Here is a 25,807-nt window from a genome sequence, read left to right as displayed (position 1 = left end):
CAGCTGCCGCTCAACAAAACCCCATGCATTTCACTCAAACAATCTGTGCGGTTGGAACTTTATCTGTCTGAGCCTCTATGTCCCTGCCCGATACTGGAAAATGGAAAGACCTGTATACAGACTGTTTGAATAATGAACAAGGGATTTTGCTGAGCAGCAGTTGAGAGCAGCCTCTGACAGAGCATAAACTTGACATTGAAAAAGCACTGCAGCAAACAGTTTGTGAGAAAAGGAAGCAAACAAAGGTAATTAAGTATTTCACAAAAAATAAATCAAACATTTGCCTGGGAAATAATTTAAAAAACAGCATTGATTTACTCTTTAATAGAGATAGGCGCACCCAAACAGTAAACTTCGGCGTCCGTACCAAACACCTATTGTTCGGGCAAGGACACCAAACACAGACTTCAGCAATATGGACTTCCTGGTGTTCATAGTGCTTTCATGTGCATGACAGCATGGAAAACACCGCTGCTGATCAGCAGTAAAATCATCTCCACTGGTCAGACAGCCGCAGTTCCCACTCTTTCAAAAGACAGCATGTACGCTCAGCTATGATCGGAGGTATAAAGTTTAGCTCCGGTCACTGATGACAGCTGATGGGACTACTGCTCCCATCAGCCGACTTCTGCTGCCGCTAATATCAGTGAGAGCAGGAGCGGCTTATGGGAATATTCAGTCATCTCCTATGCTGTAAATAAATAATAAAAAAAAACTGTGCGGGTTCCCCTGTATTTTTCATATCCAGCCATGCAAAACTCACAGCTGGGAGCTGCAACCCTCAGCTGTCCGCATTACAAGGCTGATTATCAAGAATAGAGGGGTCCCTACGTCGTAATTTTTAATTATTTAAATAATTTTAAAAAACGGTGTGGGGTCCCCCCATTATTGACAACCAGCCTTCCTAAAGCAGATAACTGGTGGCTGGTATTCTGAGGCTGGTAAGAGGCCATGGATATTGCCTCCCCCAGCCTCTAAAAATAGCAGCCCACAGCCTCCCAGAAAAGGTGCATCTATTAGATGTGCTAATTCTGGTGCTTTGCCCAGCTCTTCCCACTTGCCCTGTAGCAGTGGCAAGTGGGGTTCATATTTGTGGGGTTGATGTCACCTTTTGTTAAGCATCGGGTTCCTGTTGCTGCACAGCGGGAATACCGAGCCCTGCTCCCGGCGCTCTCCCATTCCTCCCCAGTCGCAGAGGAGGTTGCTCAGCAAACTCTTCAGTCTTGGCACTCTGCCCAGACCAGCTCTGTGGGTTTGCTTGCTGCTGCCACCTCTGGCACAGCTATGGCAATGAATGCTGCTCAGCAGCGAGTTTCTCCAGGGACTAAGTCCACATTTCGGGCCACTGGGCATGCCCGTGGAGTGATCTCCCATTGGAGATCGAAAGTCACGTGCTCAGGTCCTGCGCGTGTTCGGATTGGCCCATCCGAGAAGCCAGGAAGGTCCCGGATGCGCGTGGCTATAAAAGGTTCGCATGGCCGCTCGGCCATGCGCTAGGATAGACTGTAATTTCAGACTATGAGGAGTGAGTGTTGTATGCACATATGAATGTCTCTGGTGACTGACTCATTATGAAACCCCTACCCTTGGTACGCATGTGTTGTACAGCCTAGCCTGCTAGCGCCCAGGCTTAGGTGTAGATAGGTCAGAGTCTGAGTCAGGCTGTAGGCATCATCAGTGACTTGGCACGCCTCAGTGCACATGCTCCACACTCCATTGCCAGCGTCTATAGCAGCGTTCGTGGCAGTGACGCCGCACGCTCAGAGGGCCTAGAGGGACTCTAACCCCGTGTCCTTGGGGTAGAGTTCTGTGGCCGCTTTCTGTGCGCGCTTTAGCCGGGCTCTGTGAGCTAAACAGGCCCCGGCATTTATGTTCAGCGGTAGTGCGGCTCTGTGAGCTAACAGAGTTCGCTCCTGTTCACACGGGGTGACGTAACACACGTGTGACCTTTCCACACCGCTTTATACTTCCGCCATTACCTAGCAGCAGTATACCAGCTCTGCACGGTGGACCCTGGGCTGCAAATGCACCTACTATTATTTTATAATTTGGTGCATTCTGCCAGCCCTAACACCTTTGTACTCTTAGGTGACATCAAGCCCACGGATTAGTAATGGAGAGATGTCTATAAGACACCTATCCACTACTAATCCTATAGTTATATATATACTAGCTGAAGAGCCCGGCGCTGCCCAGGCATAGTAACTAACTGTGGTTAGTTATAACAAATTATAATTATTCTCCATCCCATAGTCCCGTGCCCATATACCCATCATACATATCCACCATCCCATAGTCTCATGCCCATATACCCATCATACATATTCTCCATCCCACAGTCCCATGCCCATATACCCATCATACATATTCTCCATCCCATAGTCGAGTGCCCATATACCCATCACACATCCTTCATCTCATAGTCACATGCCCATATACCCATCATACATATCCGCCATCTCATAGTCCCGTGCCCATATACCCGTCATACATATCCTCCATCCCAGAGTCCAGTGCCCATATACCCATCACACATCCTCCATCCCATAGTCCCGTGCCCATATACATATCCGCCATCCCATAGTCCCGTGCCCATATACCCATCAAACATATCCTCCATCCCATAGTCAAGTGCCCATATACCCATCACACATCCTCCATCCCATAGTCCCGTGCCCATATACATATCCTCCATCCCATAGTCCCGTGCCCATATACCCATCACACATCCTCCATCCCATAGTCCCATGCCCATATACCCATCATACATATCCTCCATCCCATAGTCCAGTGCCCATATACCCATCCTCCATCTCATAGTCAACCATTATGACATCATAATGAGCGGCGGCAGGGCTTGCAACCTATAATGACATCAGCGTTGCCATGGCAACCATTGTGACATCATAATGAGGGGCGGGGCTTGATACGCACACACTGTTTCCCCAGTATGCAAATAGGGGCATTATGACATCATAATGAGGGGCGGGGCTTGACGCGCACACACTTTTTCCCCAGTATGTAGACAGGGGCAAAATTGCTTGGTGAATTGGAATGCGCGGGGTTGAAATTTCACCTCAGAACATAGCTTAGGATGCTCTCGTGGTCCAGACGTGTGACTGTGCCAAATTTTGTGGCTGTAGCTGCGACGGTGCCTATCCCGGACATACACACACACATACACACACACACACACACACACACACATACATACATACATACACACATACATACATACATACATACACACTTTGAGCTTTATATATTAGATATATATATATATAAAAACGAGTGTATGTGTGTATGTACAGGGCCTGGACAAAATAATGGAAACACCTTGAAACATCAACAAAAGTTAGTTTAATATGGTGTAGGTCCACCTTTTGCGGCGATTACAGCCTCAATTCTCCGAGGTATGGATTCATACAAGGTGTGAATTGTTTCCAAAGGAATTTTAGCCCATTCTTCAGTTAAAACACCCTCCAGTTCTTTGAGCGACGATGGCGGCGGAAATCGACGTCTAACTTGAATCTCTAAAATCGACCATAAATGCTCACTAATGTTGAGGTCTGGGGATTGTGGGGGCCAGATGAGATGCTCAACTTCATTAGAATGTTCCTTGTGCCATGCTTTAACGATTCTAGCTTTATGAATTGGTTCATTATCATCCTGAAAGATGGCGTTCCCCTCCAGGAACAGTGCTTGAACCATAGGATGCACTTGGTCGCCCAAAATGCCTAAATAATCTTGGCTATTAATTCTTCTATGAAGGGATATTATTGGCCCTGTGGATCTCCACGAAATAGCACCCCAGATCATCACAGAACCTCCACCATGTTTTACGGTTGGGAGAAGGCAGTCTGGATGGAATGCTTCTTTCGGCTGACTCCAAACGTACACTCGGCCGGAGGTCGGAAATAGGGTAAATGATGATTCGTCTGAGAATATCACATTTCCACTGCTCGAGGGACCAATTCTGGAGGTTTCTACACCACTCTAAATGCTTGGAAACATTTGTCATTGAGAGCAGCGGTTTTCTAATCGCAACTCTTCTGTGGAATCCAGATTTGTGCAGCTCCCGATGAACAGTTTTCATGGAAACTGGGTTCTGTAGGTGTTCATTGAGCTCAGCAGTGATTTTCAAAGCCGTGGTCTTGCGATCCTCTCTCACAATTCACTTTAGAATCTGACGGTCTCTCTCAGTCTACTTCGACTTTTGGCTGGACCTGTGCTTTGCTGCGGACGTTTTTCCTTCTCTTTCAAATGCAGTCATCACTTTGGAGACAGTACCTCTTGACATGCCAAACATTCGGGCACTTTCTGTTACACTAGCGCCTGCCATACGAGCACCAACAATTTGGCCTCTTTGAAAAGCCGAGAGGTCTGCCATTGGTATTAGGTTCTGATCAATGTTCTTACAATTCTGCAAAACAAACAGTTAATTTACATATACATATCATATAACACAAATAATCTACTACAAAACATTACCATGTGTCACGGTTTGCATGTTTATAACATGTTCAAAGATTATGATGCCAAAACATTAGGTGTTTCCACTATTTTGTCCAACCCCTGTATGTATGTGTATATCGACGATGATGTCATAATGGTTGCCATGGTGACGATGATGTCATAAAGGTTGCCATGGCAAAGATGATGTCATAATGGTTGCCATGGCGACGATGTCATAATAGGTTGTAATTGTGATGGTTATGTCATAATGGTTGCAATGGAGACAATGATGTCAGAATGGTTGCCATGGCGAAGATGATATCATAATGGGTATACGGGCACGGAACTATGGGATGGAGGATATGTGATGGGAATATGGGCACGGGACTATGGGATAAAGGATATGTATGATGGGTATATGGGCACGAGACTATGGGATGGAGAATTTTTGATGGGTATATGGGCACTGGACTATGGGATGGAGGATAGGTATGATGGGTATATGGGCACTGGACTATGGGATCACGGATATGTGTGATGGGTATATGGGCAGTGGATTATGGGATGGAGGATAATCATTATAATTTGTTAAAACTAACCACAGTTAGTTACTATACCCGGGCAATGCCAGGCTCTTCAGATTGTTTTAAATAAAGACACAACCAGAATAAAATCTTTTATTGTAAATAATACAAAACACTTACTTTTTTATTAAAAAATAACATACACAGTTATACTCACCTAACGCCTAATTCCCCCAAAGCTCTCGTCTCCAGTAATAAAACAAAAATAAAAAAAAACAACAATATCCCTCACCTATCCATCGTTCTGTCTCACGCCATAATCCATGTCTGTGGGATAAATAGTTTTCAACCTGGACGGTGCAAAGATGCAACTGTCCAGGCTGAGAACCACTGACGAATGAGCTTCTGCCATATTTTAATATTATTTATTTAAATATTAAACAATTACAGCATAGGGACCCCTCTATTCTTGATAACCAGCCTTGCTAATGATAACCAGCTTGCTAATGCCAGCTGTGAGTTTTTCCTGACTGGTTAAAAAAAACAGGGGAACCTGCGTCAATTTTTTTATTATTTATTTACACCACAGAAGCCGGCTGATGAGTACTCCCATCAGTCGCTCCAGCTTTCACTGTTATTAGCGGCAGCAGGAATTGGCTGAAGGGAGCAGTAGTCCCATCAGCTAACATCAGTGACTGGAGGTAAACTTTATACCTCCAATCAAAGCTGCATGCTCATGCTGTCTTTGGATAGCATGGGATCCACAGCTATCTGACCGGAAGTGATGATTTTACATGACAGTGTGGCAGACACTGGATATTCGGGCCAGCTATTCAAGTGAATGGGGTCCGGGTTTGAGTTTGGATCCGGGTACTGTTCTGGTACCTGAACCCAAACTTTTTGTAACTGTTCGGCAGAACCCAAACATCCAGATGTCCGCCCATCTCTACTCTTTAACTCAGCCTGTCAATGGCTTACTTCAAACTTTGTAAATAGTTTTTTTATCGACTACACTTTGTGCATTCCAGAGGGAGGCTAATAACAAAAATATTTGCATTGTTTCCATGTCATCCCAAGATCCCTAAAGGTGATTTTACAGAATAGTAAAATTAATAACCCATCCTTAGGATAGTACATTAATGTCCAGTCTGTCCAACTTTTAGCAGCCCCTAAGATGAGAAGTTCGAAAAGGTAGGTAAGCAACCTCTTCAATGTTTAGACTGATCCGTCTACCAGCATGCCATCATGGTTAGTAGCAGCTGTGTTGGGTATAGCAGCTTTGTTCCATTCAAGCGGATGGAGCAATCATGTAATAGCAGGTAGAGAGAGCAACGCAAATATTAGAGAGGCCACAACTCTCACTCGAGTACCATGATCGCTTCAAAAGCTCATTCACGCAAGTGTCTGGAAAAGTAATCTAATATTGTTGACCCATCCTAAAAGTAAGCCATCAATATTGTGATCCTGGAAATCCCCTTTGATGATTATTAGTTAGGTGTCTTACAATTAATATCTTCATACATTCTCTATTAATGCTCCAGGAGGTAATTCAGTCACTGACAGTCTTAAGCAGGGTCCTTTTAGATTAATGTAAAATGAATTGATTTAATTGAATGCTTTAAATATTTGTAATCAAAACGGGATCCATTTTCTATATACTATTGCTTGCTTGACAAGCCAATTAGTTTGTTCCAACACGAGATAAGTGGCTGCTAGACACTCAAAGGGAATGTGTCATCGGAACATCAATTAAAACAGGTGTTTTTATGATAAATTAACTTTTTTTTTGTTCTTTTCTTTTTTTTCTTGAAGTTTGTCTTGCAATTTTCACACTGGCCACTTAGGCTGGATTAGAATGGCTGGTGATACCACTATACAGAGCTGACTAAAGTCCATACTAAGACTAAGTCCACAACCTTCAATCTAAAGGCCCCTTTACATTTAGCGATGCACCAGCGATCCCGACCACGATATGACCCGGTCAGGATCGCTGGTGCATCGCTAAATCGTCGCTAGTGAGCTGCCAAACAGGCAGATCTCACCAGCGACGCAGCAGCGGTCGTTACTTACCTGTCACACGCAGCGATGATGACATCTTCCCGCCCGCGTCCATGTGTCGCTCGTCGGCGCCAGCAGGAAGCCCAGCAGGAAGCCGTCGACAAGAAATGGACCTGGACGATCTCGCGCGATCAGCGATTGTCAGCGGGGGAGCCGGTCGGTGGTAAGTAACACATGTAGCGATATCGCTAGCAATATCGATGCTGCGTCACATAATCGGTGACGCTTTAGCGATATTGCTAGTGATATCGCTACGTGTAAAGTGCCCTTAAGGCTAATGGGAACCTGTTTTATATACAGCCAACATTTTTTGGTGACTCTATTCTTCACCCATTTTCTTCTGTTGTTATACTCGTCCCTTTTTCCTAACTAGCCAACTTTCAGGAGCAAACACCAGATAATAAATCTTTGAGGACAATTTACAGATCTAGACTTTGGATTGGACCTCACCTTTCAATGCTGAAGAAAAGCAGAAGACATCATACTTGTGCAGGTGCTTGTGACGTTCCCCATAGCTCCTTACTCCAGGTGCTGTCTCCTTCCCACCACAAGGTTCTCTGGGTAAAGTAATAGGGTATTGAACAGTACCATCCATTAACCATCCAGCATTGCACCAATCCAGACCTTCTTCCCAAGCTCTAAACAACTGCTCAAATGAAGCCATCATGGAGTCTTGAGTTTCACAGGCTTTCTTTGCATCATGGAAATTTAGTTGGTACCTTCCATAACGTGGTTGGTATGGAAAGACAACACCTGTGAATAAGAGTATTTTATTAGCAAAACACAGGAGGACCCAGGCACCTGTCCACTTGTAAATTACAAAAGAAACATGCCGGAGACCAAGATGAAAACAGTAACATTTTTACACACAAGAGTTGATACAAGATAATTGGGATAACATCTTATAATATTAAAATGGACTAATGAGTGACAAAGAGCGAATTCATTTAAGTGGAATTAAATGTAAAAAAATTTGTGATTAACAGAATACCGATTTTTTTGTAATTCGTTTCGCAAGAATTCAGTGAAATGGTGGCCAACTGCAAAAAGGTAAAGATTATTATGATGTTAATCACCATCAGCCTCTTCATTTCAGACCAGGACTTATTGCTTTACTAGGCTTACAGTGTTACTGTTCGCCGTGCCATCGTGGCATTGCAAAAGTAATAGCACTGCATGCAGGGACAGCAGAGACCTAGTTGTACTGAGAATTTTGGCATGGACTGAAACGGCCAAAAAGGATGTGCACAACAGGGGAGAGGCAAAAGAAAGATGTGAAGGACCGGATGGGGGAAGGCAGGACAGATGAGGTGAGTATTAATTTCTTTTACATCCTAAGTTTATTGTGATCTGGAGTTTGGAGAGAAAGGAAATAAACATTGCCAAATTCAAATCCTGGCATATCCGCTCATCTCTAACTCTGGGTGATTTTCTAGAGGACTGCTCTATTTTCTTAAAATAGTACAAAGTAAGGCAAAATTTCTCAAACCAGTCATTGTCTCCTGTTATGAAATTAATACTTAGAAATCCAAGTTCTGGAGTTTGGTAGCATGTTCTTTCAGTGAAGAGGTCCAAAATGTTAATGATGTGTACTAACAGGTTCTAAGTGCCAGCCCCTGTGTAGTGTGGAGAACGATACAAACATGCTCTCCAGAATCATGGAGATCTGAGATCTGGGAATGTCAGATAAATAGTGCAGCAAAGGTTTTAAGGCTGTGTTCACACACAGCGGTTTCTTTTTTGTTTTTCCTGCGGATTTACCAAAAAATCCACTCAAAAAATGCTTCAAAGAAGCCTCCCACTCATTTTAATGCATTTTGCACTTTTTGTGCATATTGATGAGTTTTTTCCGTGAAAAAAACTCTTTAATTTTGCGGAACATTCCGCATTTCTAGCCATTTTCTATGTGTCTGGGGACGCGCGGAAAAAACCACGGCAAAAACGCGCAAAAATCGCGGCAAAAACGTGCGTTTTCTGGGAAGGAGTCCGGTTTTTATGCAGAAATTTTCTGCATACGTGTGCACATAGCCTTAAGAAGCAAATTACATATTCAGCTTCTGCTACGAGATTAACAAAAGGGTGGCTCAAAATATTGGTACTCGTCTTATTTTTGCATTCTTTTCATATGGGGAAAAAGAAGTGTTTAGAACTCCCAAAAAGTAAATGCACCAAATTTTCAGCAAAATGTGGCAAAAGTTGGCCCATTTTCAGGCAAAAATAAAGATTTGAAACCGTCCCCCCCAACCTGATACATACAAGTGCTTCCCACTAAATTAGAATAACATAAAAAAAAATTATTTCAGTTCTTCAATACAAAAAGTGAAGCTCATATTATATAGAGGCATTACATACACAGTGATGTATTTCAAGTGTTTATTTCTGTTAATGTTGATGATTATGGCTTACAGCCAATGAAAACCCAAAAGTCATTATCTCAGTAAATTAGAATACTTTTTTAACACCAGCCTGAAAATTTATTTTAAAATCCAAAATGTTGGCCTACTGAAATGTATGTTCAATAAATGCACTCAATACTTGGTCAGGGCTCCTTTTTCATCAATTACTGCATCAACGCAGCGTGGCATGGGGGCGATCAGCCTGTGGCACTGCTGAGGTGTTATGGAAGCCCAGATTGCTTTGAAAGCAGAATTCAGCTTGCCTGCCTTGTTGAGTCTGGTGTCTCTCATCTTCCTCTTGACAATACCCCATAGATTCTCTATACGGTTAAGGTCAGAGGAGTTTGCTGGCCAATCAAGCACAGTGATACTGTTGTTTTTAAAACAGGTATTGGTACTTTGGCATTGTGGACAGGTGCCAAATCCTGCTGGAGAATGAAATTTCAAAACTCAAAAAGCTTGTCGGCAACACCTTGGACCATTGAGCAACAGTCCAGTTCTTTTTCTCCTTGGCCCAGGTAAGACGCTTCTGGTGTTGTCTATTGATCATGAGTGGCTTCCCACAAGGAATGCGACACTTGTAGCCCATATCCTGGATACATCTGTGTGTGGTGGCTCTTGAAGCAATGACTCCAGCAGCAGTCCACTCCTTGTGAATCTCCCCAAAATTTTTGAATGACCTTTTCTTAACAATCGTTTCAAGGCTACGGTTATCCCAGTTGCTTGTGCACCTTTTTTTAATCACACTTTTTCCTTCCACTCAACTTTCCATTAATATGCTTGAATACAGCACTCTGAACAGCCAGCTTCTTTAGCAATGACCTTTTCTGGCTTACCTTCCTTGTGGAGGGTGTCAATGACTGCCTTATGGACATCTGTCCAGTCAGCAGTCTTCCGCATGATTGTGGAGTCTACTGAAACAGACTGAGGGACCTTTTTAAATGCTTAGGAAGCCTTTGCAGGTGTTTTTTGTTAATTTTTCTAATTTACTGAGATAATGACTTTTGGGTTTCCATTGGCTGTAAGACATAATCATCAACATTAACAGAAATAAACACGTGAAATAGATAACTCTGTTTGTAATGACTCTATATAATATATGAGTTTCACTTTTTGTATTGAAGAACTGAAATAAATTACCGTAACTCTTTCATATTTCAATTTTGTGAGAAGCACCTGTATGTCCCTCATCCAGTCCCCATCCTGGTATATATATATATATATATATATCTCCTCTATCCTAGTATATATATATCCTCTATCCTAGAATATATTTATATGTCCTCCATCCGGGTATATATGTCCCTCATCCTGGCCCCATCCTGGTACTGTAAACACATTTCTCTTCCTGGTATAAATGTTCCCCTTCCAGCGCCCCATCCTAAATATATTCCCCATTCTCATATATGTACAGTATGTCTCTTATCCTGGGCCCCAACCTGTTATATATGTTCCCTTTATCCTGGTATATCTGTCCCTCATCCTGGTCCCATTCTGGTATATTCCCCATCCTGGTATATATGTTTATTATCCTTGGTTCGAACCTAGTATATATATATATATATATATATATATATATATATATATATATATCCCCCAACCTGGTATATATATATATATATATATACATATATCATAGTAGAAAAAGACAGCAGGATGGCACTCACCATTCTCTTGAAATGATTCACTTTATTTCATATTAATAAAGCATAGGCAATGGCACGGGAGAAATGCAAAAAGACGGACAACAGCCGTTTCGTGCATTGTGCACGAAACGGCTGTCGTCCGTCTTTTTGCATTTCTCCAGTGCCATTGCCTATGCTTTATTAATATGAAATAAAGTGAATCATTTCAAGAGAACGGTGAGTGCCATCCTGCTGTCTTTTTCTACTATGATATTTCATGTTTTTTCTTCACATGGATAGAGCACCCGTTCAGCAAGGGTTACAGATGTCACACAGATAGCGGTTATTAGTGGCTTTGCGGGTATTTCATTCTCAGGGACAGTGCCGGATGTTTATTTTTTCTTTGATTGACTATATATATATATATGCTCTCCATCCTGGTATATATATCTATATATATATATATATATATATATGTATACGTGTGTAGATAGATAGATAGATAGATAGACAGACAGACAGACAGACAGACAGACAGATAGATAGATAGATAGATAGATAGAGATATGTCCTCCATCCTGGTATATATGTCCCTTATCCTGGGCCCCATCCTGTTATATATATTCCCCATCCTGGTATATTTGTCTCTTATTCTGGGCTCGAACCTGGTATATATATATCCCTGTTCGAATATGTTTGGTGCAACAACTCCATTCCTGTCTGAGTGTTTAGTTGTTAGATTTGTATGCTGTTCATAAAGTTAGAACAAATAAAAAAATGCCCCAGAGGCTCACACAGGGAGAGCATGTACCTTTATTTCCTGTTTTCCTGAGTCTGTGTATGAGAGAAGCAGCCTGCTGTAGATGCTCCACAGATACAGACACATAAATGATTTATTCCTGATCTATAAAGCTTATCATATATTGTTTCTGTTTGTTCCTGAATAAAGAAGCTCTGTTGTCACACGCTTGGAGAGTATCCTGAATATTCCGCTGCCAACAATCCCCCATCCAGGTATATATATATAAATTTGTCCTCCATCCTGTTATATATGTCCTTTATCCTGGGACCGAACCTGGTGTATATATATTCTCCATCCTGGTATATGTCCCTCGTTTAGAAAAAAATGAACGATTGTACTCACCTCCCATCCGCTCCCCTCCACGCAGTGTCCTCAGCTGAAGCCGGCAACTGATTTCAGTGTGCAAGAGAAAGAGTGCATGATGTCACAGCCATGCGCTCCCAGTCACATGCTTGCCACCATCATCTGACTGGCCAGCAGCGTGTATTGCTGTGCATGGACCCAATGGGTCTACATGCCGCAATACACTTCAGATAAATGTGCATCTGGGTATGCACATCCAGATGAACTTTGTGCTGGCATCAGCGGGCCCCCCACCCTCTTGGGCCATGGTGGTTACACACCTGGTTGTCCGGTCTTAAACTAGAAGTCTGCAGACCTGTGAATCCTCACATTATGCATACTGTGCAACAATTGATAAACTTTTGGCATATGCCAAAAACGTACATCAGCCCTGACTGGAGTAACATTTATGGCAGAGGGACATCGCAGTCGTAAGTTGTAGCTTCTTAATAAATTTGGCTTAATGAAGTACATGCTTCTTAATGAATTTGACTCATCATACTTCAGCACACCGTTCATTAAGACTGGCGTGCAAAATTTGCTTTATACAGTTATAGATCACTGTGTAATTGCTAAGGGGCTAAAATATGTTATGAGCCATCAAACGTCAAAGATGCAATTTATTCTAAAGACTTACACAATTTTGGGCAGTAAAGTAACACTTCTCTGCTTTGGCTCATAGAGGATGAGGTCTTGAGGGTGGGACCCCTTATGATTTCCACATATCCTAAATACAACACCTTCAATGACTGATTTTACTGCCAAAAATGAAATTTACATTTATTCCCATCACAGACCTATTAAAAAAAGACCTGCTCCAAACCAACGTATTTGCACAAGAATTCAATCTGCATTCGGTCACATTTTTTTATCCACCAGTTCCGATTTTCTTTTTGTTTCATAGGCAAAATAAATTATATATTTTAATGATGGAAATTCTAGATGTAGCGATAGGTTTCAAATATCTTGCTAATTCTGACATCTAGTGGCCACTTTACGAAGTGCAAAAATAATCTTATTTGGTCTTGTAAACTCTAAATTATTATTTCTCAATATAGGATCATACAATCATAAAACAGTAGAGTTGGAAGGGACCTCCTGGGTCATCTGGTCCGACCCCCTGCTCAAAGTAGGATTCACTAAATCATCCCAGACGGATGTCTGTCCAGCCTCTGTTTGAAGACTTCCATTGAAGGAGAACTCACCACCTCTCGTGGCAGCCTGTTCCAATTATTGATCACCCTCACTTTCAAAAAGTTTTTTCTAATATCTAATCTGTGTCTTCTCCAATTCAGTTTCATCCTATTGCTTCTAGTCTTTCCTTGTGCAAATGAGATTAAAGATGATCCTTCTACCATTTGACAGCCCTTGAGATATGTGTAGACAGCTATTAAGTCTCCTCACAGTTTTCATTTTTGCAAGCTAAACATTCCCAAATCTTGTAACCGTTCCTCACAGGACATGGTTTGCCGACCGGTCACCATTTTGGTCGATCTTCTCTGAACTTGCTCCAGTTTGTTGATGTCTTTTTAAAAATGTGGTGCCTAAAACTGGACACAGTATTCCAGATGAGGTCTGACCAAAGAGGATTAGAGCTGTATAATGACTTCATGTGATCTAGACAGTATGCTTCAGTTAGTACATCTCAGAATTGTATTTGCCTTTTTTGCAGCTGCATCACACTGTTGACTCATGTTTAGTTTAGGATCTATTAGTATACCCATGTCTTTTTCAAATGTGCTGTTGCTTAGCCCTATTCTTCCCATTTTGTATATGATTTTTTGCATTTTTTAGTAGTACTTTGCATTTTTCCCTGTTAAAAACCATGCTGTTAGTTGCTGCTCACTGCTCCAGTTTATTTATATCTTTTTGAATCCTCTCTATTCTCTAGTATTAGCTATCCCTCCTAACTTTGTGTCATCAGCAAATTTAATCAGTGTACCCTCAATCCCTTCATCTAAATCATTGATAAAGATGTGGAACAATACACTGCCCAGAACAGAGCCCTGTGGTATCCCACTTGAGACATTCTTCCAACTGGATGTGCAGTCATTTTCAACCAATCTTTGGGTCCAATCACTAACCAAGTTATAATCCACCTAACAGTTGCCTTTCCATTCCATACTTAGTCATTTTTTCACTAAGGATGGTGTGAGATACTTTGTCAAATGCTTTGCTGAAGTCAAGATATACTATATCTACAGTATTTCCCTGATCTACCCAGTCAGTGATTCTGTCATAGAAGGAAATTAAGTTAGTCTGACATGACTTATTAGTTACAAACCCATGCTGACTCTGGTTAATCACTTCATTCTTATCCAGGTACATACATACATGTTGTTTAATAATTTTTTCAAAGATCTTTCCTGGTATAGAAGTCAGACTCACCGGCCTATAGTTCCCTGGGTCCACCTTCTTCCCCTTTGTGAAGATAGGAACAACATTTGCTCTTCTCCAGTCTTCTGGGACTTCTCCTGATCTCCAAGAATCAGTACTTCAGTAATTCACCTGGACCTGGAGACTTGAATTAATTTATGTTAGCTAAGTAGTCCCTCACTATCTTTCTGTTTATAGTTAGCCTGGATTCTTCTATTTCTTTAATAGGGCAGTGAAGATCAGTTGATGTTACATTTCCTTTCTGAGAGAAAACAGATGCAAAATAGGAATTTAAAAGTTTGGCCTTCTCAACATCCTTTCTTGCCATTTCATCATTTTCATCTTGTAAAAATCTTATGGCATCTTTGGCTTTTCTTTTACTTTTGACATATCCCCAAAATCCTTTTTTATTGCTTTTGACATCTCTTGCAAGCCTTAGCTCATTGTCAGCTTTAGTTAATCTGATTGGTGCCCTGCAGGTTCTGCAGACAGCATTATATTCTTCTGTAGATATGCCTCCCTCTTTCCATTTGATAAACATTTCTTTCTTCCTTTTTAGCACGTGTTTAAGTTCTGTGTTCATCCATCCTGGTTTCCTTAAATCCTTCCTATTCTTCCCTCTTTTTGGAATTGATAGCGATTGTGCTTTGAGATTCTCATTTTTCAAAATTTCCTATCCTTCCTGGACATTTTTGTCCTTAAGAATATCCAGTCATTGAATTCCTCTGAATCTCTTTCTGAATCCCTTAAAATCTGGCTTTTTGAAATCTAACTTTGAAGTTTGAGTCTTCACAGGACTTCCTCCTCTAGTTATCCAAAATTCTAAAATTGCATGGTCGCTACCTCCTAGGGTCCCAGCCACTCATACCGCCTCAACTATTTCCTACATGTTTATAAGGATTAGATCCAAGGTAGCAGTTCCCCTTGTTTTCTCTCCTACCTTTTGGAAGATAAAGTTGTCAGCAAGAGAGGATAAGAATTTTCTTGACCTGTTAGTTTTGCCTGAGAGAGTGTTAGGAACGGCGGAACGCACTAAATATTAAATAACAGAAAGTGCGTTTGCCGCCCGGGGTCCACCGTGCAGAGGTGTTAAAATGCTGCTATATAATGGCAGACGTGCTATATGGCAGTATAGTACTCGTGGGTTATACGTCACCCGATGTGCGCTGGCGAGCTCTGTTAACCTCACAGAGACGCCTAAGTTATAAACATAAATGCTGAGCCTGTTGACCTCACAGGTCTCAGCGGTGTGCACACACGTTATACGGTCACTGGACTATGCCCAAGACTCAAGGTCAATGTCCGTCTAGACTACCGTGCGTGCGGCGTCGCTACCGCGGACACCAATAAGTGCTGCTGACTGCAGCGCGGCGACCGACTCAGCCGCCACACGACAATGCCCAAGAGGGGGCTCACTGTCGGATGCTAGTGCTGTAGGATGTGAACTGTGGCCTGTAGCGCGCCACTGACTGGTGCTGACTCTATGACTAACTTCCTATCCACACACGTAATATCAGAGGGAGGGGATCTTAATGAGTCATTGGCAGGCACATTCATTCATCATCATTCACACAGATAGCAATTACAGTCTACACTAGCGCATGGCTGAGTGGCCATGCGGGCCTTCTATAGCCATGCGCTTCCGGGACCTTCCAGATCTCTGAGATGGACCAATCAGATCAGGAGAAGGACCTGAGCATGTGACTCCCGATCTCCACTGGGAGATCGTCTCGTGAGCATGCCCAGTAGCGCGGCGAGAGGACTTAGCCTCTGGAGTGGCTTGCTGCAAAGCAGGCTGCGCTACTATTGCTGGTCCAGAGGTGGCAGCAACAACCAGACCCAGAGAACTGGTCTGAGTAGGGCGTCTGGATCCCCGAGATTGCTGTGCAGGTCCCTGAGAGGTCAGAGGGGAATGGGAGACCGCAGGCTGCATGGCTCTGGATTCCTGCTGTGCAGCTGCAGGAACATGACGCCTAACATTACCCCCCTCCTAGGGCCCCCCATACTCAAAGGCCACGATCAGGAGCGGAGCATGGATGTTCTCCACTGGCTCCCAGGTCCGGGCCTCTGGACCATGACCCTTCCAGTCCACTAAATAAAATTTTCTGCCACGCACAATCCTGCGTCCCACAATGGCGATAACCTCAAACTCATCCGAAAACAAGTCTGATGAGCTGGCAGATGACTCGGAGAACCGGGCCATGTGAACAGGGGAAGGAACACGTGGAAGACGTCAGAGATGGCCAAATGTGGTGGAAGAGCCAGGCGGTAGACCACCAAGATGATTCACTCGAGAACCTTAAAAGGTCCGATGTATCGCGGCGTGAACTTGGTAGACTCGGCCCGCAGCTTGATATTTCGAGCAGAGAGCCACACCAAGTCGCCCGGGGAAAAGGTTTGAGCGGGACGCTGATGTGTGTCGGCGGACGCCCTCATTCTTTCTTTAAAGGCTCGAATAGCATCCTGGGTGCGATCCCAAATGTCGCAAGCCTCCACTGCCCAGTCTGCCACCCTGGAATCAGTGGAGGACACTGGCATCGGGACAGGGACGCGTGGATGCTGGCCATAATTAAGAAGGAACGGCGTCTGACCAGTGGAATCAGCCACTGCACTATTCAGGGCAAATTCAGCCCTTGGTAGCAAGGATGTCCAGTCCTCCTGCCTGGCAGAGACAAAATGCCGCAGGTACGTGACCAAGGTTTGGTTGGCTCTCTCAACCCACCCGTTCGTCTCGGGGTGATAAGCGGAGGATAGGTTTAGCTCAATGCTAAGTAAGCTGCAGAGCTCCCTCCAAAACCGGGACGCGAATTGGGGACCTCGGTCACTGACAATTTTGTCCAGCATGCCATGCAAATGGAATACATGTTTTATGAACAGTGTGGCAAGACCACGAGCGGAAGAAAACCGCGCGAGTGGCACCAGATGCACCATTTTAGAAAAATGGTCGGTGACTACCCAGATGACCGTACTGCCACCAGACTTGGGCAGGCCAACCACAAAATCCATGCCAACCATCTCCCAAGGTCTGTCTGCCACCGGCAGAGGATACCATAACCCAGCCGGCCTCTGTCTAGAGGACCTGTTCCGCGCACATGAGACGCATGCCTGTATGTATTCCTTCGCGTCTCGAGCCATGTGTGGCCACCAATAAGACTTGCCAAGAGTTCTGTGGTCCGCTTATTGCCGAAGTGACCATCCACCCTGGACGCGTGTGCCCATGCGAGAAACTTCGGTCATAGCTGAGGAGGGAGAAAGGTCTTGCCCGGCAGCACTGACTCGAGAGCAACTGGAGCCACGGTCCTAAAACTCTCAGTAGGGAGAATTAGCCGAGGCTCAGCCTCCTCTTCCTCCACTGAAACCACAGAGCGCGAGAGAGCATCCGCACGGACGTTCTTCTCTCCGGAAAGATAGTGCAAGGTGAAGCGGAAGCGGGAGAAGAAGAGCGACCACCTAGCTCGACGAGAGTTCAAGCACTGGGCTGTTTGTAAATAGACCAGATTTTTATGGTCCGTATACACCTGGAAGGGAAACCGGGCTCCCTCCAGGAGATGTCTCCACTCGGAAAAGGCCAACTTCATTGCCAGCAGCTCCCTGTCCCCAATGGAGTAGTTCTTTTCCACCGGTGAGAAGGTCTTAGAGATGAAGAAGCAGGGATGCTTCCGACCTTGAGCATCCTTCTGGAAAAATACTGTTCCTGCACCGACGGAAGAAGCATCTACCTCTGGGATAAAAGGTTTATCCACATCGGGACGGTGTAATATGGGAGCACCCGCAAAATGGGATTTTAGAGACGAGAAGCCCTTGGAGACTTGTTCAGACCAAGCCTTAGGATTAGCTCCATTCTTTGTGAGAGCAACAAGAGGAGCTACCAGTGTGCAGAACTGGGGGATGAACTGGTGATAATAGTTGACGGACCCCAAAAAGCGCTGCACTGCTTTGAGTGAATGTGGTTCCTGCCAGTCCATTACCGCTTGCAGTTTGGCCAGATCCATAGCCAACCCCTGGGCCGAGATGATGTAGCCCAGGAACAGCAAGGACTCCTGCTCAAACTGGCACTTCTCCAGCTTGGCGAAAAGAGAGTTCGCCTGCAGACGGTCGAAGACCCTGCAGACGTCTCATTGGTGGGAGGTCAAATCTGGCGAAAAGATGAGGATGTCATCCAGATAGACCACCACCGAGGTAGTGAGCATATCGCGGAAGACGTCGTTAACAAAATCCTGGAAGACAGCAGGCGCATTACAGAGGCCGAAGGGCATGACCAGATATTCATAATGGCCGTCCCTGGTGTTAAAGGCTGTTTTTCACTCGTCTCCTTTGCGAATGCGGATCAGGTTGTACGCCTCCCGTAGATCTAATTTTGTAAAGATCCGGGCCCCTCGCAACCTGTCAAATAACTCAGAGATCAACGGAAGAGGGTACTTATTTTTAACCGTTGAGACTTCTGTAATCAATGCAGGGACGTATCTCTCCGCTCTTCTTCTGCACGAAGAAGAACCCTGCACCAGCCGGCGACACCGACTTTCTGATAAAACCTCTTGCCAGGTTCCCCCGGATATATTGAGACATAGCCTCCGTCTCGTGGAGTGATAGTGGATACACGCAGCCTCTAGGAGGTTCCGTGCCTGGCAATAGATCTATCGGACAATCGTAAGGACGATGCGGAAGAAGCGTCTCAGCACATTTTTTAGAGAAGACATCAGCGTACTGATGGCACGGTTTGGGAAGCGCAGAGGGATCCGCGTGTACTTCAGTGGAAGCTACCTGAACACTGCCCCTCAGTCACCTTCCCTCACAGTCCTTGCTCCAACCCAGTATATTCCCCGAAGCCCAATCAATATGAGGGGAATGGCAATGGAGCCAGGGAACTCCGAGAAGCACCTGGTCGATGCCATCAAGCAAAAGGAACAAGGACAAAGTCTCATGGTGGGACGGCGAGTTTGAGAGACCGAGAGGTGCTGTTTGGTGGGTCACCTTAGATGGTAAAGGTGCACCATTAACCACCCTGATGGTCAGGGGTTGGGGCAGTAACACCAGAGGAATAGCATGCTTTAGGGCGAAGGTCGAGGACATAAAGTTCCCTTCTGCCCCAGAATCCACCGTGACCTCTACCTCCCAGGTGGAAGCCCCACTATCTAAGGTCCCTCGGAATACTGGTTTGGGAGAAAAGGGTTTCATATTAGTTAGACCACCACCTACGACCACTTGACGTGATCGATTTTTCGACCGCAGAGGACACATGCTAGCCGAGTGACCAAACTGCGGGCACTGGTAACAACATGCAGAGCTTCGCACCGGACGTGGCTTGGGGCCGGCGTGAGACACCTCCATAGGTTCAGAAGGTGTAAGCTCCTGAGCAGGAAACCTTAGCGGCTCGGAGAAGGTGGGAGCCAAGTTAACCCTTCGTCTGGATTGCGCACGTTCCAGTCCGCACTCCGTAAACCGGAGATCAATGCAGGTGGAGATGGCAATCAATTCCTCCAGACTTGTGGGGACGTCTCTGGTTGCAAGAGCATCTTTGACATGCTCCGCTAACCCTCTCCAAAACACAGGGACGAGTGCTTTATCAGGCCACTCCAGTTCGGAAGCCAATGTCCGGAATCGGACGGCATAATGGCTGACTGAGAGAGACCCCTTTGTTAGGGCCAATAATTGGAGAGAGGTGTCGTGCGTGATCCGTGGTCCCAAAAAGACCTACTTCAGGGCCGTAAGGAACTGAGCAGCGCCCTTAACCACGGGGTCATCACGCTCCCACAATGGCGTAGCCCACTCTAACGCCTTGCCTGATAGGAGAGAAACAATAAACCCCACCTTAGCCCACTCTGTAGGAAATTGCGTGGCCAGTAACTCAAGCTGGAAAGAGCACTGACTCACGAAACCCCTGCAGGCGGTGCTGTCACCGGAAAACTTATCGTGCAACGTGAGGCGGGTTATTGTCAGCACAGGCGTGGGTGTGGACACGCGTGAGACAGCCTCTGCGACTGCCTGAGCAGCGGCCACTGTAGCATTCGCAGCTGAGGTGGAGCTCTCAATAGCCGCCAACCTGCTCTCCAGCTGCCGAATGTACTGCTGTAGCTGCTGCAGGTCCGCCATTACTAGCCAGACCCTGGTGCTTGTATAATGTTAGGGGCGGCGGAACGCACTAAATATTATATAACAGAAAGTGCGTCGCCGCCCGGAGTCCACCGTGCAGAGATGTTAAACTGCTGCTATAAAATGGCAGACGCGCTATATGGCGGTATAGCACTCGTGGGTTATACGTCACCCGATGTGCGCTGGCGAGCTCTGTTAACCTCACAGAGACGCCTAAGTTATAAACATAAATGCCGAGCCTGTTGACCTCACAGGTCTCAGCGGTGTGCACACACGGTATACGTCACAGGACTATGCCCAAGACTCAGGGTCAATGTCCGTCTAGACCTACCGTGTGTGCAGCATCACTACAAAGGGCGCCAATAAGTGCTGCTGACTGCAGCGCGGTGACCGACTCAGCCGCCACAAGACAATGCCCAAGAGGGGGCGCACTGTTGGACGCTAGTGCTGCAGGATGTGAACTGTGGCCTGTAGCGCGCCACTGACTGGCGCTGACTCTATGACTAAGTCCCTATCCACACACGTAATATCAGAGGGAGGGGATCCTAATGAGTCATTCGCAGGCACATGCATTCATCATCATTCACACAGATAGCAATTAGAGTCTATACTAGCGCATGGCCGGGCGGCCATGCGGGCCTTTTATAGCCGTGCGCTTCCAGGACCTTCCAGATCTCTGAGATGGACCAATCAAATCAGGAGAAGGACCTGGGCATGTGACTTCCGATCTCCACTGGGAGATCGTCTCGTGAGCATGCCCAGTAGCGCGGCGAGAGGACTTAGCCTTTGGAGTGGCTTGCTGCAGAGCAAGCTGCGCTACTATTGCTGGTCCAGAGGTGGCAGCAACAACCAGACCCAGAGAACTGGTCTGAGCAGGGCATCTGGATTGCAGAGACTGCTGTGCAGGTCCCTGAGAGGTCGGAGGGGAATGGGAGACCGCTGGCTGCATGGCTCTAGATTCCTGCTGTGCAGCTGCAGTAACCCGACGCCTAACAGAGAGAATCCCAACAAATGTCTGGATAGTTGAAATTTCCCATGACAACTATGTCATATTTTTTGGAGACCTTGGCCATTTGATGCATAAAGAGTTCATCCATATGTTCAGCTTGCACAGGCGGCCTGTAGTAAATGCCTACAATGGTGTCCTTTCTGTTGTTCTCTCCTTGTATTCTTACCTAAACAGTTTCCACAGAACTCCCAGTCTCTGAAGCTTCAATCTCTGAGCAGATACAGTATACGCTTTTCTAACATACAATGCGACACCTCCTCCTTGTTTATCAAGTATGTTTCTCGCAAATATGTTGTATCATTCTAGCCTTGTATTCCAATCATGTGTATCGTCCCAGCAAGTTTCAGTGATTCCAATGACGTCATAGTTCTTTTCCTGTGTTAGTAGGTCCAATTCTCCTTGTTTGTTGCCCATGCTTTGTGCATTAGTGTAGAAACATTTTAGTTTGTGATTGGTTTCTCTTTCTCCAATATTTTTATTATTTAGATATTTTGTCTTTGTTCTTCCTTTACACTTCTAATAGAAGAATTCTCAATAGTATTTGTCAGGTGTATGGCTTTTTTTGGCCTTTTGCTTCCCTTCCCACATTGTTCTAGTATAAAGCTCTCCTGATGAGTGTAGCAAGGTGACTTCCACATAGATGTTTTCCAGTCTTCGTAAGATGCACTCCATCTCAAGCAAGTAGTCCATCATATAGGTAATTCACTCCCGTGATCCAGAAATCCAAATCATTGCTGAAATGGCACCATCGACGTAGCCAGTTGTTCACTGGCAGAATCTTATTCCACCTCCTTGTTCCATGGCCATCCACTGGGAGGATGAATGAGAAGACCACCTGCGCTCCCAGTTCTTTCACTTTCTTACCTAAGTTTTCAAAGTCTCTGCAGATGTTTCCCAGGTTGTTTCTCGCGGTGTCATTTGCCCCCACATGTATTAGCAGGATTGGGTAGTCATCTGTAAGTCTGAAGAGTCCTGATATCCTATCAGACACATCTTTAATTTTTGCACCTGGAAGACAGCACATTTCTCTTGAGACTATATTCGGTCTGCAGATAGCGGCCTCTGTTCCTCTCAACAGGGAATCCCCCATGACCACCACTCTCCGTTTCTTCTTCACAACATTTTTCTTTCTCCATTCAGGAGGACTCTGGGGGCGTACAAGCTTGTTCTTTGTGGGCAAAGTGTGCTGTTCCATTTAAGGTTATGATTGTATGCTTATAATTGTGTTATGTTACCTTTCTTTGTATTCAGTTTTGCATTTGATCTGCTGCCACCTGCTGTCCTTTTCTGTATAGCAGACGGCAGCTAATTAATTCTAGTACATGCCTCCCACTTCCAGGTCAGATGACTCCTTCTCGTCCTGCCGGTGGCCATTAATAGTTTATTTTTCACCCGGGAGAGACACTCTTACCAGGCTGTGGAAGGCATCAGTTTTTTGACCACACACACACAATTTGCTAACTTTGCTGAATCATCTTGCTGCATACCTTGCTACACACATCTTGCTGTACCACGTGGGTTGTTACACCTGCATTTCTGGAGAAGTACTACATTATCAATCATACGCTGTATGTCCAGATTTCCAATAAACAAGTCTGGACTTCACAATATCTGGTGTGTATCATCTCTCCGGACACATGAACAGCAAAACAGCATCAATGGTCCTGTCTGCTCTGCATCGAGGAAACGGAAGGTAGGAATCTCTCCCAGCCCCAATCAACTACACCTCCATTCGCCTCATGTGGGGACAGAACACAAAGTCTTTTGTTAAAGTATTTCTTCATTATTCTCCTGTGGGAGAGCCTGGTACTGATTACTGAGCAGTATGGGTGCTGACTGCCTCTTGATCCTCCTGCTTCTCTGTCTCACATGTTTCCATTCCTCTGTTTCTTCAGGTGAACTTCGAATTTCTTCTATTTCTGTAACATGAATAGATTTCTTCAGGTGAACTTCGAATTTCTTCTATTTCTGTAACATGAACAGATAATTCTGCTCTGTCTAAGAAGTCTTCACTTTCCTTAATGATCTTCAATGTAGCTAACCTCTCTTCTAGATTTTGCAACTTTTCCTCCAATAGGGACACAAGCTTTCATTTCTGGCATGGGAAGTTTGGCTTATCCACTGGTAAGTCTGTGAACATGTAGCAAGTAATGCAGCTCACCAAATGGCTCCTGGCCTCTTCCATGTTCTTATGTTTAGACTATTGCTTAAAAATATGCGCCCCAGCCAGGATGGTGATTGGTCTCACTTCTTTCACTTCCCTGGGGATCACAGTAACCACCTTCCCGTCTACAGAAGCACCGGTAGTATTAGCACTGGTATTTCCTCCCCTTGTAATTCTCAGTGGAAGACGTCTTCTGGTCCTAAGTGATGGATATGGAAATTTGAGGCTTAAATTGGGGCTAGAGGGAAACTATCAACAAATTCTTTCTTTCCCTCTCTGAATTTTAAAGGGAACCTTTCTTGTTGACAATGGGGTCTGATCTGCAGGCAGGATGTTATAGATAGAGCAGGAAGAGCTGATCAGATTTATATATTTTATTAGAAATGTTTTCATCAATATTGCATTTTATTCATTGAAATCCCTGGAGTTTTTAGGTATAGGAGTCCAGTGGGCAGGAATAATCTATGATTGACAGTCTTTCCTGCATGACTGTGTATGCAGAGCTATTATTCTGCTCAGCTTCTCCTTCTACAGAATGCGGTCCACAGATCAGACCACACAACGAGACAAGTCACCTTTAATTTAGACTAACGCTGCACGGTGACTTTGCTTAAAGACCAAAAAATCCCTCTGCTACATCACAGCACAATGCAAGTAAAAGTAGTTGTGTTACAGCCCACGAGTTGCCAAGATCCAACATGTTGTAGTATCGGTCACTGTAGTCTCTGGCCAAATCTCTGGTGGTTGTCATGGCCAAAGTAGCCATATACTCCAGGCCTCATCAAATTGTTTTGTCCAGTCTACGGGTGTGTGCACACAATGAAGGTTTGCAGTAGAAATTTCTGCACCAAAACTGCATCTCTTGGAAGGAAAAACACGGCAAGAAATACAGAAGTATGACACGTTTTTTACATGCATATTCTCCCCAGTCATTTGAATTGGTGAAAAAGACTACAAAAATGCTGAAAGAACTGACATGCCACAGATTGGAAATGATTTTAAATCTGCAAGGAAAAAATAAGCAAAGTGTGCATGAGATTTCAGGTATCTCATTCATGTTTCTGGCACTATAAAATGCAGGGTTTTTTGGTGTAGAACTACTGCAAATACTTAATGTGTGCACAATCCATTAAGATAAGAAAACCCAGTCTGCATCTTATGTCATTTTCTAATATCATATGCATTCAGTCACTCATCAGTTTTAAGATCGTTTTTTGATGTTAATGAATGGGAACATTCTCATTTACATTCAGACCCTAGAAAATGTTCTGATCAGGTCCACATTTTAACAGCAGCTTTTTGATCAGTATATTTATCAGTTGCTAGTTAAGGCTATGTGCACACGCTGCGGATTCACCTGCGGGTTTTTCCGTGCGGTTCCGCGGGTAAAACCGCAGGTAAAGTGACCTGCGGTTTTCCTGCGGATTAGCCTGCGGTTTCACACCTCTACTATGTTAAAGGTGTGAAACCGCTGCGGAATCCGCACAAACAATTGACATGCTGCGGTTTGTAAACTGCAGCAAAACCGCCCAGAAAAAACCGCAGCGTGAGCACAGCGTATTTTAATTACCATAGGCTAATATGGTACTGTACACTGCGGAACTGCTGCGTTTCCGCAGGGCCAAATACGCTGCGGAAACGCAGCAGAATCCGCAACATGTGCACATAGCCTTAGAGAAGATCGATTATCCTGAGGTCCAGTAAGAGACAGATTACAACTGGTTCTATATTTTTGCAGAAGAAAGTCTAACCCTATTCTAATACAATACAATAAATCTCAGTATGTCTTAGGGGTTTTTGCCAAGTTTACCCCCCACCAATCCTGAGAACACACCTCCCCTCCATCCATTCTCTGGGACCCACAGAGAATGAACACATACTTCACATCTTCGTTCTTGGGATTGGTGAGGGTTCAATCGTGAAATTAGCCCCTATTCTATGAATAAGGGATAGATTCATAACTTGG

At 44.6% G+C, this 25,807-nt stretch overlaps 1 protein-coding gene across 1 annotated transcript in view; it reads right to left on the bottom strand.

The window, feature by feature from the left end:
* HAPLN3 (hyaluronan and proteoglycan link protein 3) overlaps positions 1-25,807 on the bottom strand; it is a 69,252-nt gene that overhangs the window by 2,151 nt on the left and 41,294 nt on the right. Inside the window, exon 4 of the mRNA XM_073568709.1 lies at positions 7,488-7,790. Within this exon, the coding sequence (XP_073424810.1) occupies positions 7,488-7,790 (303 nt within the window). The remainder of the gene's footprint in view (positions 1-7,487; positions 7,791-25,807) is intronic.

This window comes from Dendrobates tinctorius, unplaced genomic scaffold (assembly GCF_039654945.1).
Source record: "Dendrobates tinctorius isolate UK_male_01 unplaced genomic scaffold, ASM3965494v1 ptg000022l, whole genome shotgun sequence".
Taxonomy (NCBI): Eukaryota; Metazoa; Chordata; class Amphibia; order Anura; family Dendrobatidae; genus Dendrobates; species Dendrobates tinctorius.
The sequence above is the reverse complement of the archived record's forward strand: the minus strand, read 5'-3'. Positions and strand labels throughout refer to the sequence as shown.